Source organism: Anabrus simplex, chromosome 8 (genome assembly GCF_040414725.1).
Source record: "Anabrus simplex isolate iqAnaSimp1 chromosome 8, ASM4041472v1, whole genome shotgun sequence".
In the NCBI taxonomy this organism is placed as follows: Eukaryota; Metazoa; Arthropoda; class Insecta; order Orthoptera; family Tettigoniidae; genus Anabrus; species Anabrus simplex.
The window spans coordinates 194,031,541-194,050,368 of record NC_090272.1 but is presented as its reverse complement, the minus strand read 5'-3'; the positions used below and the strand labels follow the sequence as shown (position 1 = coordinate 194,050,368).

The 18,828-nt window shown below is 39.7% G+C and overlaps 1 protein-coding gene across 2 annotated transcripts; it reads left to right on the top strand.

Annotated features, from left to right (window-relative positions):
• Positions 1-442: 442 nt before the first annotated feature.
• On the top strand, positions 443-14,135 carry levy. Of its 2 annotated transcripts, none has more exons than XM_067152594.2 (3): positions 443-610; positions 921-1,072; positions 13,919-14,135. In XM_067152594.2, exons 1-3 carry the CDS (start codon positions 511-513, stop codon positions 14,003-14,005), a joined length of 339 nt encoding a protein of 112 aa, XP_067008695.2. In that variant the 5' UTR covers positions 443-510; the 3' UTR covers positions 14,006-14,135. The 2 variants fall into 2 exon arrangements, with proteins under 2 accessions (XP_067008695.2, XP_067008694.2); XM_067152593.2 differs by having other exon boundaries at positions 13,770-14,135.
• The last annotated feature ends 4,693 nt before the right edge of the window (positions 14,136-18,828 follow it).

Below are 18,828 nucleotides of genomic sequence, written 5' to 3'. Positions count from 1 at the left end.
AATGATTAACTATGTAAAAATTTACTTCATCTTCATGATTAAATGCTATTTTAAAGACAATAATATTCATTTGCGTAGTTCAAACTGTAATGTTATTATTTGTGAATGATAGTTTGATATTTAATTACACTCAGGCTTTCCAACCATGCCCAAAGCTCCGCTGGCTCAGGTGTTGCAATACCGAACCACCCAGCGGAGCGCCAGCGAACATCATTGATCAGCTGTTGGCTCCAGTGGTGCAATTTTCCTGCTTCCGACTATATTACTCAGTTGATGCACTGAATAAAGATATGGATTTCAATCACTGTCAATTTAGAAAATTATCAACAGTTATTTGTAGATTATGTTGTAAAATATTTCTGACTGAAGCGTTGTAACTGTTAAATGGCAATGTAATTGAGAAGTCAACGTTTCAATAAGCGGAAGTGGTAGTTCTAATCAGTGAGATGTGTATTTCTCTTCTGGGTGTCGCTGGGTTCGGTCATCCGGTCATCTTACCGTACGTGAAATATGGCTACTTCGTTGGGAAATTTGGTTTTGAGAACGATGAGAAGTTCTACCGTTTTGGCCGCTGCCGTACCAGGAGCATCGGCAACTGCTGGACATTCAGGTTATATATTTTCTCATAATCTTATAATTTTTGTAGTCGAGAAGTGGAAAATTCCTATATTTAACAATACGTCGATATCTCACTGGATGTAAAATGAGCTTTACTTTAGAAACTTCTTTTAGATCGCAGATAGGAATATTTTGTCATGTCACATTCAAATACCAAGACATAACTTTTCATTGCATGTAGGCATGCTCTTCCAGTGTTTTAAAGGGGATATTAAACTATAAGCCAGATGCACAAAACCTTCTCATAACGCTTTGGCTTAGATTATTTTGAGTCCTACATTGAATATTATTCGCATTTTCAGGTGGAACGAAACTGTGGAGGAATTTGTCGTTCTTTGTAGCATTTCCTGCTGTTGCAGTGTGCATGTTGAATGCATATCTGAAGCACCAAGAAGAAAGTCATCATGAGCGACCTGAATTTATTCCTTATGAACATCTAAGAATTCGCAACAAGGTAGGCTAACAGATATTAACCAGCTTATATGTCCTATTCTATAAATAATTCACAATAACTTGGATTTGTTCATGCAGTTCATACGATGTTGTGTCTTGTGTAGCTATTTGGTTTAACCCTGACAGTAACATGTCTATAAATGTTGCTTTATTTACACCACACGTCTCGAAGACGTGCCACTCAAAGCCTATTATTTAAAGTTACCAGACAGAATGAACTAGAAATAGTGGTGGTGGAGGGGATGAATCTCCCCTCCCTTTGAGCACTAGATGGCGTTCATTCGCACGACACGTTAGAAAGTCGCATGGTGTAATTGTCAGGGTTAATAGGAAGAGTGGTAGGGTCCGGTACACAAGCCGGCTATCTCCAGATCGGGTCTCAGAAATTTTTTATCATAAAGGGCGAATTCTACTATGTCCAAAAAAGGAACTTAGATGCGAAAATGAAGAGTTTATGCAATTTGTACGTAATTATTAAAGGCCAATATGTGCCAAGCGCTACGGCTCTCTTGCCAGTGTAGCCATGTTGATGACGTCATAGTTCATCCCGTCAACCTCTGGAAGGTCAGCCATGATGAAACTATGACGTCACGAGGCAACATCTGACATTTAAATGTACATACAAACAAAACTAAGCATCCCATGGGTTACAGCAGAAAATGAGCACAGCAAAGCACAGAATGCATACCTATGATAGAAAGGCACTGGGTAAAACTGGACATTCCGCATCAGACCGTTTCTAACAGTATAAGGAAAGGAACACCATGCAAATAGCCAGCTTAAACACACTGCAAACAGCCGGCATACCTATGATATACATTTACTTTCCGGCAAAACTTTACCTTCCGCCGCCCACCCGGTATAACATTATACGGACGTGAAACGAATGTACATTGTACGTGAAATTCCGTGTAGAGCAGGAATGTAGGGCTAGGGCCGCCCCGCCGCTTCGAAACAGTATAAGGAAGGGAACTCCGTGCACATAGCCCGCATAAACGCCATGCAACCAGCCGGGATACCTATGATATACATTTACTTCCCGGCAAAACTTTACCTTCCGCAGCCCACCGGGCATAACATTATATGGACGTGAAACGAATGTACATTGTACGGGGAATTGCTTTTAGAGGAGGGATGTTGGCCTAGGGCCGCTCCGCTGCTTCGAACCCGCGACAGTACATAGCACATGCAGACAGTACCAAGAATAGGAAGTAGTGTGTTTTAACGGTACTCACCGATTAATACAGAGTGTCCGTTTGGTATCCATTGCCTGAACGGCCGGCCATCGTCTACGACGTCAGCTAGCACACTTCAATAAAACAGCACTCACGCGCTTCGTTCCATCGCACGTGGATACACAATACGGTCAACAACGCACATACACCCACATGGAATGTACGCCTCATTCGTTACAGGGCATGTACACAATACCGCACAATGGTTATATACGAGCCATTACGGAAATACATATCCGAAACGTGATTTGACAGTAAGGACACAAATTTCACGACCACGTGGTAATGGCGACCGCTGCTCCAGCTACTCACCACCCCTCCTCCTGCGAGGGAGGCGTACCAACCTAAGGAACGTAACCACATGGCGAGAGAGGACATGACGTCACGGATTATAGAACGGCGCCCTGTTTCAATAGCATAGAAGCAGAATGCAATACATTCACACAATATACTAAGCAACTTACTCACCTTATTGAGGGTACCGCTCGGCGATGTGGCGCAAAATTGTAGGAAAGGCTCTCGATCTGGCCCTACAATACGTTTCGCGCCACATGAATTCGTCAATATGCTGGGGAAGGAGAGGACTGCTCATGACCTAAAAAAGCCCACGAGATACGTCACACACTACACATCGCCAAAGGACAGGATCCACGTATTATGGTACAATACCGGTACTTACACATCGTTGCCGGCAGAACCGCTTAAAACGGCTCCAGTATCCTTCAACCGCATTGGTGCAGGTCCCATCCACGGGATTACGGTACCCATCCCTATGACAAACGGTCCTGTGGTCGTATCCCAGAGTACCCAGTACACGATAAGCTGGCCATTCATCCGTATAAATGGTTGAGCCGGGAAGTACGAACTGGCGTATGATCGGAATCAGGGTACGTCGGTTCCTAGCGACAACGTGCCGAATTACGCCTCGCTTCAGCACGGTGTCATAGATTCCGAGTACCCATTGTGCCGGTACAATACGACCTCGTCCATACTTCCTGCGTGTAACCACCGACTCATCCACCTGCACGACGACATTGGGCCCACCAAAACGGTACCCATCGACGTCCTGGATAATCTTCCATGAGGCGATATCGCGGAAGAAGGTGAAATACTGAACCACAGTACCCTTTCTCATACCGGATTGCAACGTAGCCAGGCCGACAGTAGAGCCAGTAGCCCAAAGGTACATTAATTGCAGAATATTCCGCACCGAAAGGTGCGTTTTCGCAAAAAATGTACCTTCAGCTAAAGACTTCGTCTTCGTACACTTCCTGCAGCGAAGGATATGGCCGAGATGGGACGTCAGTGCACTCTTTTTCCCCAACACACGCGGCACCCTACAGCGAGGACATTTCCCAGCCTTCTTCAAGAGACCTTGCCTCTGGAGGTCTACCACGATCTCCTCATCGCTTTGCTGTTCAAGAAAACCCACGAAAATTAATATCATGCACATGATCGTGTCCACAAACCTCCACCCTAGGTGTCACACCACAGCCTGTAACTTACCACAAGGTACGTGAAAAGCTGGGATAATGTCCTGCACTCGTGGATTTCCATTGTGGAACTGTCATAATTCGGGCACATTTGACAGACAGCAAGTGCCTGAACACCCCTCCACCCCCTTCCCCTTCAACCCCTAACAGCGCTACTTACCTGGTGATTGGCGAAGAACGTACATCATATGATTAATGTCGCCCGAGTAGTTTCACCTAAACTATTCACAGGTTTTATATGCCTTGATTATGCATGTGGTGCAATATTCCGTTATGTGCCATGGATATGTACATATTTCGATGCACGAACGCACAGCGAGACCGCACGTGTTACGCCCCCCTCGTTGCGCGCGGAAGGGTTGGCGGCCCTGTCTGACGTCACATCCTTACAGGTGTCCTGCATATCGTCTACAGCAGACCTAGGGGGTGTTGTGACGTCATAGTTATGACGTCACGATCCTTTTTGCTGTTCACGGTGAAATGTTAAATAATTAAATTAGTCGCGCATGCGCAGTAGCAAAAATTCGGACTTAGTTTTCGGATATTAATTCCCTGTCTCTCTCTTACACCCTGTGACGTCAGGTATGACGTCATCACCCCTCCGTCACCAAGTAAACATGGTCGCCATGTGCTCTACCAGTCCTATATAGTGCCTTCTTCAGTGTTCTATATGGCAGGTAATAATACCAAAACCTAGTATTTTCGCACCTCTACTCCTTCCTTGTACCCTAATGGACATATTTAACAGCATATGTCGGCGCCTACGAGTGAACTGGCGATAGCCGGCTTGTGTACCGTAACCGAGTGGTAATTTGGACCAATAAAATAATGATCTCCTCTCCGATGAATTATGTGACCATGCCATAATGAGAAGGCTTGTGTGCCACAATAAAGGTGGTACCTGAACCATAGATACAACCATATCGGATAGGTATCTGTCGTGAGGCCTGACAGATGAATGTGGTTTTTAATTTTTTTTTTTTTTTTTTCCTCTCTAAGGGGAACAACCTCTCCAGAGTTGTTTGGTTGGCAAGCTGGATGATTTGTACATCAGCAGTCACCTCCAATCTGCATTCAGGCCTCTTTTCCAAGCGGGGGATATTGTCACTTGTTTACCTAGTCTTTTCTTTATCACCCCTTTCTTTGTGCACTATTTACCTAGTCTTTTCTTTATCACCCTTTTCTTTGTGCACTGGGGTCTCTATTGCAACTCTCCATTCTTTGGTATCTCTCCTCGTGCAAATAGTAACCAAATAAGTATTTCAGATATAGCATATCCCAATCCATAAACCAAACCCCAGGGCACAACAGTCCCGAAGGGCCATGGCCTACCAAGCAAAAAACAGCCCCTCAGTTGTAATCACGTAGGTTGAGTGGACCTCGTAACATCATTAGTCCAGCCCATGGGCCGCTATTCACACAGACGCGTAACGACTGTCGTTTGTTTTCTCGCTCGCGGCCTTCTTTGAAAGGATGTTCTGCAACAGTGCTCAGTGCTGCCAACCTCTGTACTTAGGAACTATGCTTCGAATTGTTCCGCGGCTGACTTAGGCCCCTAGTTTTGTATACGGTTAGGACAGGATCAAGGCAAGACCCTTGGTCTGGACGGTTAGGATTCTTGCCGTGGACAAAACCATTGGTCTGGGCAGTTAGAAGCGGCGTTAGGCCCCTAGTTTCGTACACGGTTAGGATAGGATCTAGGCAAGACCAATGGTCTGGACGGTTAGGATTCTTGCCGTGGACAAGACCATTGGTCTGGACGGTTAGAAGCGGCATTAGGCCCCTAGTTTCGTATACGACTTGCGCTTTTATTGTGCTGTGGTTGGTAACGGATCATCAACATACTTGACGGGAAGGTGATCATGTGCCACTTTACATTAGTCAATAAGAATACAAGTACCTACTTCAGAAATGAACATGGCGTGTAATAATCTTTATTAGGTTATAAAAGTAAATGTGCTTCTTGGGGTGGGATGGTGGGTTCCTGGACATCACTAAGAACACATCTATCCTCTGAGACACTCTCAAAGTAAGATTTCACTAATTCCACTCACTTGTAACATTACAAATTATGCCGGTCTAGGGGCTGTACTAATGCCCTCAGATCCAGGTAAAAATCCCTGGCACTGAGCTCGATGGCTGCAGTCGCTTAAGTGCGGCCAGTATCCAGTATTCGGGAGATAATGGGTTCGAACCCCACTGTCGGCAGCCCTGAAGATGGTTTTCAGTGTTTTCCCATTTTCACACCAGGCGAATGCTGGGGCTGTACCCTAATTAAGGCCATGGCCGCTTCCTTCCCAGTTCTAGCCCTTTTCTGTCCCATTGTCGCCATAAGACCTATCTGTGTCGGTGCAACATAAAGCCAATAGCAAAAAAAATCCCTGGCCTAGCCGGGAATCGAACCCAGGGCCTCTGGTTAAGAGGCAGTCATGCTACCCATATACTGCGGGGCCAGCCATCCCAATCCATAGCCTATAAATTGCCAGAAATCTTACCGATCCCAGCTGCTTTTCTAACTTTCAACATTTATGTCTTTTTGTAAATGTCTTTCTTATACCAATATAAATGGTCCGTTATTGGACATTATAAATTGTCCTGCTAACTCATTCTTGGTTGCCAGCGTTTCACCCCAGTGTGCTAAGTCGGCCTCATCAGTTGGCAAATAGCACACCCACCAAGGCACATGGTTAATGCATACCGTGGAGGCCACTGCGTAGGCTACTTGGAGCCACCGGCAGTGCCAGTGCACTACGAGAGACTTCGTCTCATTACCAAAAATTGATGCCTGCATGGCCATCAGGTGATATAGATGTTGAATCACATAGGGAACCTGAAATATTTGTCCCGAATGAGTAAATTTATAATACCAATATAAATGGTCCATTGTTGGACATTACAAATTTTCCAGCAAACTCATTCCTGGTTGCCAGTGTTTTGCCCCATTGTGTTAAGTCGGGCTCATCAGTTAGTAAATAGCACACGCACCAAAACGCATTGCTAGTGCATACCGAGCTTTGTGTAGTTGCTCCTTTCATTAGCCTTTTACAACAGGTAGGGAATACCCCATCTGCAAAAGATATATGGCACCTTCCTAAAAACCAGATGCTAGGTATTACATTTGTAGAGAATAGTTTTGACAGCATAGCTGTGTACACCGATGAACCAAGCATAATGACCACCTATCTGATAGGGTGTAGGACCCCTTTTGCCCGTAGAACCACAGTCATTTGGTGAGGCATCGATTTGACATGGTGGTGGAAGGTATCTTGGGGTATCTGGTATGTCAAACGCAACAGCAGGAATTGATGTACTGGAATAATGGGCTCTGGTGTGTCCCTTAAAAATATCACCCGACCATCACACCTCTTTCACCAGCCTGTCTCTGCCCAACTGTGTAACCTCCAATGGAAATCGGCATACACGCAATTAGTCTTCTACGTGATGAACCAGGGTTCTGGGTTAATCGAATAAGACTGCCTTATTACAGTCAACCACAGTCCACTGGCAATAGTTTTATGACTGCCTCATGCGCTGCTGTCCATGGAGAGCAGTCAACATTGGAATAAGACTTGATCTTCGATTGCACAAAATAGTGTTAAATTTTTGCCTTTGATCATTGTGTTAGTTGTTTTTAGACCTTTATGACTTAATTTTTGCACTGCTTTGCTCATTGGCTGATGATGACACTTCAGATGTGTTGAAACCGGTCCCAAATGAACTGGTTGTAACTTCTATTTGGTTCAACTTAACAACGGAGTATTGAAAGGTGGATCCTTCCTTCTATTTAATATTACGTGGTAGTTTTACGAAAAATATGAGAAATTTAGTTTTCTTCCACCTATTCAGTACAACTCAGTATTTGAGTTAAATCCTCATTACAATAAGAATTAGTACATTTTGTACATTTTTTTCGCCCTTTCCTATGGGGCATCATCAGCCGTAGCATTACCTCAAACCATATTAGGTACCTGTTCTTCAATATACTACAAAATTGAATACGCTAAAAAACTTCACTTAAAAGAGCAGTCATTACATGAGTAACTTGATTTGGATACAAGTGGAATTATCAATGTTGATGGCCTTGAGCCATTCCAAAAACCTCTCACACGACAAGATAACAATCCAGCAATATAAAAGAGTTTGCACACACCCTTCAACTAGTAAATAAACATCTGAACACACTAACAACAGTGAAGCACACCATCAACATAGAATATTGTTCAACTGGAGGAGATGATCCAGTGACACTTCAATAGTTCACAGAAGCTGTTAATTGTTCAACAATAGGTTCTCAAGTAGAACTACGGCTTGAAATTGAAGTCGTCCTGTGCCAGGCACACTATCAACTCCGAATATTGCCCAACATAAGAAGATAGTCTAATGACATTTCAATCGCCTCATCAAATTGTTCTCTAATAATCTGTTCAACATAGGTGCTCAAGTAGAACTACAACATAAATATATCTTTCTGGGCCAGTTACAAACTATAAACTTAGAACTTATTCGATATCTTTTAAATAAGACTATATCAAGTACACATGCCAAGGTCCTATATTACGTAAAAATGACCAAGTGTTAGAATGCATTTCTTTACTAAGTTTTTATATAATCAATTTTATCGTTGTTCTCTATTCGCTTTCATCATTTTGTAAACAATATTTTATATCAATATTGTTAAATTCACTGGTATCTAAATCAAGTTACTCATGTAATGACTGCTTTTTTAAGTGAAGTTTTTAATGTATTCAATTTTGTAGTATATTTTAGATCAGGTACCTGATATGGTTTGAGGTAATGCTATGGCTGATAGGAATAAGAATATTTATTCACCATTCATCATTTACATGAAATAGGTTTTGTCATCCAATACTACAGTATTATTTCTACTATCTAAATACAGTTATTAAAAGTCACTATTAACAGTTTTCATTTCTAAGAATTCCTTTACATCATAAAATAGATTTTCCAACATCCAGTTATACAGTTTTCTTTTAAAATTATTGATGGACACATCCTGTGCAGAGAATGGTAATTTATTAAAAAATATTATACTATTTACTTTATGTGAGTTACCTGTTTTCACAAGTCTATGTGTTGGGACATCAATATTACCCTTATTAAGACTATTGTATTGATGGATTTTTTCCCTGATGGTAAATTCATTCAGATGGTTTTTAACATACAATAATGTGATAAAAATATATAGATTTATAACTGTTAATATTTTAAGCCTGATAAAAAGGGGACGACAGTGTTCAGAAGAACCAGCTTTACACATTACACGAATAAGCTTCTTCTGTATTAGCAATACATTATGGACATAAGATGAATGTCCCCACAATAGCAGCCCATATGAACTATGGGACTGGAAAAGTCCAAAATATGCCATTCTCAAATAGTCTGCTGTTACTAATTCCATCAATTTCCACATAAGATATGAGACCCGTGATACCTTTTTACAGACATGATTGGCATGTACAGTACTTCCCAGCTTAATTTGGTATCAATATGAATACCCAGTAGCTTGACTGACTGAATTTCTGTATTATTGTACAATCCTAACAGAATATGTTGGGTTTTATTCTCACTGCAGAGTAGTTTATTAGATGAAAACCATTTCACTGCAGTCCTAAGAGCTTCTTGTGACATCTCTTGCAGATTTAATATGCCCTGAAGCATGTTGATTAGTGTTGTCATCTGCATATGATACAACTGATTGTGACATAACATTTTGTTGTAGGTCATTAACAGCAACATTAAAGGGAAATGGGCCAAGTATAGTACGCGCACCTTTTAGCAATACACGGATACCCTAGTGCTGAATCGGTCGACCTCGGGTATCTTCAAGATTCCTACTGGCAACCTTTGAAACACAAACTATGAATCGCTTATGCATCGCTGTGTGACATCTGGCGTACACTTTACGCACTAGTACTGTTGTTGTTTACACAGCAAAGCCAAACTATAGAATTCATGTTAGGAACAACAATTGCATCGAGAAATGTTATATAATGTGTGTATGACACAGCTCTTAGCTTAAGATAATAAAGGTTTAGAAAATTCATATTGATCAATCATATTATCGATTCAATTCCAATTTTATTTCCATTCAGTTGGTAGTATTTCCGGAACCGGGATAGCTCCCTCCTTACTCTTCATCCCGTACAAAGAAATATCGCTAAAAGGTGCGCGGATTATACAGATCCTTGTGGAATGCCTGTAATAACATCTTTCAATATGGAATGTCTATTTCTAATTGCAACAAACTGGCATCTGTTGCTTAAATTCATCTTAATTACATCCAAAGTGGGACTATTTATGCCATAATACTGAAGTTTTCCCAACAAAATGTCATGATCTATACAGTCAAATGCTTTACTCAAATCACATAAAACCAGAGAAACCATTTTCCTATTTTCAAAGGCTGTTAAAGTTTGATTGACAATTTCCAGAACATCAGAGGTAGTCTGAATCCATATTGATTACTAGACAACAGGGTATGATTTTCAAAGTAGTTACCAAGTTGACTATAAATAACCGATTCAATTATTTTAGATAATATGGAAACAATTGTGACTGCATGGTAATTTTGGGGAAGATGTTTGTCACCACTTTTGAAGACCAGAATAACTTTTGAAATTTTAAGCATATTTGGAAAAAATCCAATCTTTAAACATTTATTGATACTAAACGCTAGTGGTTCACAAATCAGATGTATTGTTTGTTTAATAATGTAATTGGACAGCCAATAACAATCCATACTTGTAGAATTAGATAATTTTGAGACCATCTTTATGATTTCATTTGACGTAATGTCAACCCATTGGAAAGTATGTCCCCCTAATTGATGTGGACCAGGCCCAATGATAGCAGATATACCTGTTGGATTAACTTTATCACCTATTTCTTTCACTGTGTTCAAAAAGTAATCATTCATAGTATCTGGATTAAATTGCCCCATAGGAGAGGGCAAAACATGTACCAATTCTTATTTTAACGAGGATTTAACTCTAACTTAAATATTGAGTTGTATTGAATAGGTGGAAGAAAAATAAATTTCTCATATTTTTCATAAGATTATTTCCAATATGGATTCGCTATGATTTTCATTACTTGTAATGCGTAGTAGTGTTCGATGACCCGTGTGGTGGGAAACATTGACCTGGTCATTACTGCTGTAGCTGTTGAAGATTTCTCAAACTGTCACTCTGAACAATGCATAACAGTTTTTGCTGGCCTTTGACATCAGTGAACCACTTGTCAATCCATTGCTGGGCGACGCGTTGTTTTCCCATTGTTGCAACCCACAAGCTGTGCCGTTTTAAAGATACCTGTACCAAGGCACCGTGCCATCACAATTTGTCCTTTATCAAACGGCAAACCTGTAGATCCGCCCTATGTATATAACACTACCAGCACGTAACTCATTACTCTTTACACTCCTGGTCCACAAGTTTCCCAGGTGAGGGTGGTCATAATGCAATAGCTCATTGGCGTTGTCTGTCAAATACCACCATTAATAATATGGAAGACTGACAACTGTTTTTTCAACCATGGCAAGAAAACGCTCGAACAAGTGTCAATTAGATATGCCATTGGCTTCAGCGGTCCACATCTGTTGTAAGGTTTCCTGCTGATTGTGCTATTTATTTACTCTTGATATTTGGATGAATTTCTAAATTATCATTTACTGGACAAGTCCCCAGGGGCTTGACTGAACACCCATGATATTGTATTTATTTTTACTAGCAGTAATAATTTAAATTAATGGCATATGGACTCTAGAGAGGCATTGCACATATCTTTTGAGTTGACTCCCGTGGGCGACCTGTGCATCTGTGAGGATGGGGCCCTGCCTAGGATGAGTTCTAATAATGAATACGCCCAAGAAATTAACCAATGAAGGTTATAATTAGTGCTTAAAAATCCAGGGTCTAATAATTATTATTGTTGTCGGAAATCAAACCAGTAAGACTTTCTTATATTTTTATCAGTGCATATTTGATCATTACTTTACTTCTCGCAGCCCAGTACTCGCTACATTCAGTTGCGCGCGGAACAACTGTCATTTGTTTACACACTCGCGGCCTTCTCGGGAAGGATGTTGTGAAACTGAGCTCAGAGCTGCCAAACTCTGTACTGAGGAACTAATGCGAGGTGCTTCGATTGCTGCTGGTGGTAATTATTGTTACACGATTGGCCTGGACTGCTTCTTGCCGTGGACAAGACGATTGGTCTGGATGGTTAGGATTCTTGCCGTGGACAAGACGATTGGTCTGGACGGTTAGGATTCTTGCCGTGGACAAGACCATTGTTCTGGACGGTTAGGATTCTTGCCGTGGACAAGACCATTGTTCTGGACGGTTAGGATTCTTGCCGTGGACAAGACCATTGGTCTGGACGGTTAGAAGCCGCGAAGCGGCCCTAGGCCCCTAGTTTCATGTGGAAACACGATGGTGTGGACTTGTTCTTGCCGTGTGGACGGTTGGGATAGGATCTGGACAAGACCATTGGTCTGGACGGTTACAAGCCGCATTGTTATTTTACATGGTGTTTTTTGTTTGTGCTTTTATTCAGCTGGGGATGGTAACACAATTTATTTATCAGCATTGATGGAGATGACATCACTTTCCGTTCACGTTGACCAACGAGAATGTAAGAAGCTACTTTAGCCATGGACGATGGCGGCTGCTCTTTATTAGGTTATAAAAGTAAATGTACTTCTGGAGGCGGGATGGTGGGTTCCCAGACATCGCAATGAACACATCTCTCCTCTAAAAGGAATTCCAAGTAAGATTTGCATTATTTTCACTTCCGTATAATGTTATAAACGTTGGGCTGCGAGTTGTAAAGTTATACCCATATTTACATTCATTTTTACTTTCGTGTAATTTTTATAGAAATTCTCCACAATATTGTTTGTTATGCAATTTAATTATATGTGCATGCATGAAAGTTATTTTCTTTTATGCTCTGGGAGAATGATATATTGTTTATAGGATCTGCTGGTTATTAGTACCAATATGCATTGTCCATATGTAGCCTGATTTTTTTTTTAATGCACTATACTGCAGGTTTTATCTATGTTTACATGTGTTTCTTTTTCTGTTTTAACTTAAAACACTGTTGATTTGTGATTCAACAGTTCATTGTGTGTGCACATGTATGGGAAGATTCATTTACATCATTATTGTTATATTTTTCAGCAATTAATCTGCAAGCTTAAGCAGTTTCTCCAAAGTTCTGTTCAGTCTACCACGACAGCTTCCAATTCCATATCTCTTATCTTATAGTCATTAAATCCAATGTTAGCTAATCGACACCTCATATTCATATCTAAATCCTTGTCCAGTTTCTTCATTCTAACATGGCCTTTTGGAGTTCATGCTCAGTACTGTCATATTGTTCCCATTTGTTTGCTGGAAAGTTTGTTGTTGTTTGGTTTTTAATTATTAACATCAAAATTAATACTCTAGTTGCATGTACTTGATTGCATTGTTATAGAGTAAATCACCAAATAATTCTAATTTTGTTGATCCTCCTCCATGGTGTAAAAGTTCAGTACTGGAAGTCCACAGCCTGATTGGAATATAAATCTCATGAAATAGTTCTGTTTAGTAGATCGTGGGAAGAGTACCAACTGAAATCATAGGGATTATTTTGAAGGTTTGTGACTCAGAGCAAAGTTGAGGAATTACAGGTGTTTGTGTTGACATTTAGGCTGGAAGTGGAGTTGATGACAGTACAGACACCACAGCCTTACTGGTTTTCAGACTTCCTTTACACTTGCTATGAACACATTACAATGCCCTATGTTTATACAGCAGAATGAGTTCATCAGCAGGTATTAAATGATAGGCTGAGATTATGTGATAATCTAGTACATTTTTTGTAACCAACTCTTCCGTTCGTTATGCTTTAACATTTTGCATGCCAGTCTAATAATTGTGTGGTTTCTTTTTTTTTTCAGCGTTTCCCCTGGGGAGATGGGCAGAAAACGCTTTTCCATAACCCGCATGTGAATCCTCTCCCTGATGGTTATGAAGATGATCACCACTAACAAGGAACAAAATGTAGTTTATATGTACAAGTTATTGACTATGTTTCCTTTGATTTCAGCGTTTTCCTTGGGGAGAAGGAAACAAGACTTTGTTCCATAATCCCCACACAAATCCACTTCCTGATGGTTATGAAACCGGACATTAGGAAAAATGGTACATTATAGCAATTATAGTGTTGTCATTGCATTTCTACACTGTCTAAATTGACCTTTCAGAAACAGTGTAAAAAAATGTATATAATGAAATTAATAAATTTGTAATTTTATTTTGCTCCATTCTACAAACTTATCACTGTCTCCTTAAGTTTCATACTCCAGACTTCCTGCCAACTGTCGTCAAGTGATTGAAATTGGAAATTACAGTCCCATGAGGATTAATTTGAACATGACAATAACATACACTTTTTCTTTCACTTGTACATACCTTAAATCTTTTTAATAGCTAATCAGTCTATGTCCTCCTTTCTGCTTTACAAGTTATACGATTTGGCTAGATTCTGCAAGCCCCGAGGACATATTTTAAAGTTCATCATGATGATACCACTCTCCAATTAGACACACTGTCATGCATACTTTTCTGGAACAGTCAAGTTTTGTAAGTCTCCTTTTGCAAAAGAAATGTCAGAGGACTTCTTTGGTCACTTTTGGTATCACTGAAGATGTCTTCACTTTGTTTGAAGTAAATTATTGAGAAAAGAAGGTCGAGAATATATAGCTTCCCTTCTTCTCAAGTAATTTACTTCAAATTATTTTCTTTTCAGACATTCACTTCAAACATAAATAAAGAATAGATCACTACATCTGACGAAAAGTAATACCTATTCAAATTATGAATGTTCCCCTTCAAGCTACATAGTCATTATCCATATTACATTGAACAAACGAATTCTAAATCAAGTTGCTCGTCTGTGCAGACAGGGATGCTAACTCCCAGATCAACTCAGGAACATTTGGCTGCTGTAGGAGCAACGACATAGTTCAGCATCAACCACAGCAGTTTTGATGTCTCATTTAGTTTCAAGTTTGGATGTGTTGTTCAGACTTAATCAATGTTTTAAATTAAGATTGTAAATTTTGGCATACCAAAGTGTTTAATTTATTATTGGTTATATGTGTAGGTATGTTTTCCAATTGTAGCATGGCTGAAGATGACCCAATATATATGGAGTCAAAACTAGTCCCAGTTTTATAAGACAATAAACAAGCTTATGGTATTGAATAGATGTACCCTCCTCTACCCTTTGATAGTAATATTGGTATCAGTTATTCAGCATTGATTGGCTGTAAACTTCACTGTTCTCCCCTTCCGATTCCTCCTCCTTTCCAAGAATGCCAGCCTGAGTAGCTTGGAAAGTAGGCACAGCCCAAGTTGGCAAGTTCAATCCTGACGGAGTCCAGTGGTATTTGAAGGTGCTAAAAAAACAAGCCTCATTCTGTAGATTTACCAGCAAAAAAAAACTCCTGTGGTAGCGCTTTCTGGAATCTCTGCATCTACGAAAGCTGAAAAATAGGTACTCGGACATGAAATGGTTATTACAGTTTCTTTCCCAAAGTGAATAGCAACTTGTCTCTTATATTTTTTCTTTTAGGCTGGGTAATTTTGCCTTCAGTTATATCGAACATTTGTTGTTAAAACTAATTAATTTAAAAAGCTATCTAACTTCCATCTGTTTCAGCCTCCAATGATTCACATTAAATTTAGTATCATCGAAGTTATGAAAAACATGTTAATTTATGAATTATTCTTCCAATTCTCCCAATGTGTGTTGGAGTGTAGACCTCGGCATCCCAAGATTGGAGTGGGTGGGGAGGAGGTTGGTGGTTAAAATCCTCAGCGATAGTCTGATTTTTGAAGGACGAGAAAAAGTCTGTTCAGCTCTCTTACCCCACAAACTTATTTAAAACTCAGCCATAGATTGCCTAACAGTGATCTGAATCTTTGCCACCTGGTACAGTTATACAATCTCAAAATTGACATGCAGGCACACTAAATGGCATCAAATCAAAATACTTTCAATCAATCACTACTGATCTGCATTTAGGGCAGTCGCCCAGGTGGCAGATTCCCTATCTGTTTTCCTAGCCTTTTCTTAAATGATTGCAAAGAAATTGGAAATTTATTGAACATCTCCCTTGGTAAGTTATTCCAATTCCTAACTTCCCTTCCTATAAACGAATATTTGTCTTCTTGAATTCACTTTCACATACTAGGTAAAGCAATACGACAACCCAATTAATGCTAAACCCGTAAATATACGTTGTGCGATAAGCCGCCCGCACTAAATCCGTAAATTTAAGATTTTGTGCAACGCTTACTTTGCTAAACCCGTAAAAATAAGTGCAGTGACCAGTCGGTTGAAATGGTGCACCAGAAGTTCAGGGGGAAGTTCTAAAGGAGAGCGAGTTCATTTTTTCCTCGTATTTACATTAGAATTTTGTTTCCTAGTAATGATGAAATTACATCTCCTGTGATTCCGACCACAACAACAAAAATGGCTGCGCTGCAAAAACAGAGATGCCTTGGCAGTGATGAATTGAACAGTTTTTAGTCCATTGTGATACAAATGATGACTTTCTGGACAACGAATTTGACTGTGAATAGATGTTGGAATAGTTACAAAAATTGACGGTAAAGATACTGACAATGAGAATGATATCAGCGAGGAAGATGAAGGTAAAGAGTCCACCTCTACTATTGAAACAGTCTGTGCTTGTTCAATTCTGCACTGTTTCAGGTTGTTATGGGGGCTACCAGTGAGTATTACAAAAAGGTGTTCACAATTTACCCAATTTCTACAAATACTGTAGTAAACTTCAGAAGTGGAGTGATACGAATGTGAGCAAGAATTTGTGTATTTTGCACGACAATGATCATGACAAGCTGAAAAAGTATGTGTGTCAAGCATATGATGCATGATTGTGTGCTGTACCTTGCTTTGAACAATACCACAGTAATGTTTATCATTGTAAATTTATGCTTATGTAACATTAAAACTTTCCAGTCTGTTAAACACACAAAAATTTAAAATAAATTATAACACCATAAACACCTGTAAAAAAGTACACCCGTAAAAATACGTGCAAAGAATATGATGTTTCGTTCTACAAGAACGTCCTCAGATTCTATCAAATCATGCATAAATGTATTGTAAACAATACTGTACATATACTGTATACGCATGATTTAAGTAATTTGATAGAATCTGAGGATGTTCTTGTAGAATGAAACATGTCATTCTTTGTATAATAGTGTATTTTTTACAGGTATGTTTATAGTGTTGTAATTTATTTGAAATTTTTGTGTGTTTAACAGACTGGAAAGTTTTTTTAAACATTTTTTAAGTAGACAGTGGGAAGTATGGCTTCTTTCTTAACAAATTTATGCTCAACTTCAATTTATTATTTTAAAATATCAGATAAATAGTAAAGCTAATAATCACATATTCTTGAAAAAATAAACCAGCACAGATGGAGCATGTATACATAAAAAAAACTAGCATTGAAAGGGTTAAAGACCACAACACCACAGTTGATTATCAATTGTAGGATTCATTTGGAGCTACTCTTTTCCATCAAAGTGTCAAGAGTTTGGTGAGTAAACAATGTTCAATGTGATTACTGATTAGGTAGTCCAAAATCGAGGTGCATGTTGTTATCAGAGTGCAGTAAAATTGAGATTTTCAGACTTGTTGGGTAATCCTAGGAAACAAACGAGTAAGAGGGCACAGTTTTCACCTTGGGACTCTCCATTTAATCGCCCCAACACACACACAACAATACATTTCAGGACGAACCAAGTAGTTTTAATGCCCGTTAGGATTGCATTAATGTTCTGTTCTCACGTTTTATCTATATCTTACGTTGATGGTTCATAAATTAAAGCAGAATAGATTTTTATTAGTTTTATGCTCTTGGTCAATCAGATATAAATACACAAACTTGAAATGTAATGCAGTTCATAGATACTATATAAAGATACATTTTGTTTTTATGTAATGGCTAATCTCAGGAACTACAGGACCGATTCTAAAAATGTATTTTACTAATGTAAATATTCATTATCCCTGAGGGACATGGGCTGTATTTTATTTTCAAAACAATTCGAGGGGAGGGGCACGGGGGGAGATACGTATAAAAGTACTAGGCTAATATAGGCAAAATATGGAGTTTGTTGTACAAAGACAAGACAAAGCTCAATTTAAGCCCCTTGATGCAAAGAACAAAACTCTGTAAGCCCAATGGGCCCTAAAACCAACAGTTGTGGAGATAATCGCACTGCACTACCCCTGCTCTAGGAATCGGATAAAGAAATGAACTGCCGTAACTATGGCAACATCAGCTCCAGTATTCTTACAGCAGCGAGATTATCTACAATATCACAAAAACCTAACATGTTACAGACATGAAAGTTGGTATTTGGAATCTCCTTTAAAAATAAAAACAGGAATTTTTGTTTTCAGAAAATCCATTTAAGGGGTGAGGGTGGGGGGTGAAAAGAAGTGAGGAAGGAGTTGAATTCTTTATATGAGGATACATATATCTCAGAGACTGAAGACGTTAAAACTGGTACTTGGAATCTTTTTTTTGGAAATTCCACTTAAGGGGTGAAATAATAAAAAGAAGCAGGTGAATTTTAAAGTGAGTATCTTCTCCTACCGCTTTTCCCACACCTGTGCGTTAACGGGTGCGAACTGTGTTGCACGTGTTTTACGGCTGGATGTCCTTCCTGACGCCAACCCCGTGTGTAGGGATGCAATTACTATTGCGTGTTCCTGTTGTGGTTGGTAATGTGGTGTGTTGAGTCAATATGAAGAGGAGAGTGTTGGGACAAAAACAAACAACCTGTCCCCGAGCCAGCTGAATTAATCGCACACGATTAAAATCCCCGACCCAACCCGGAACCCTGCAAATCGAAGGCCTCGACGATAACCACTCAGCCAAGGAGGGGGGGCAGTTTTTAAAATGAGTA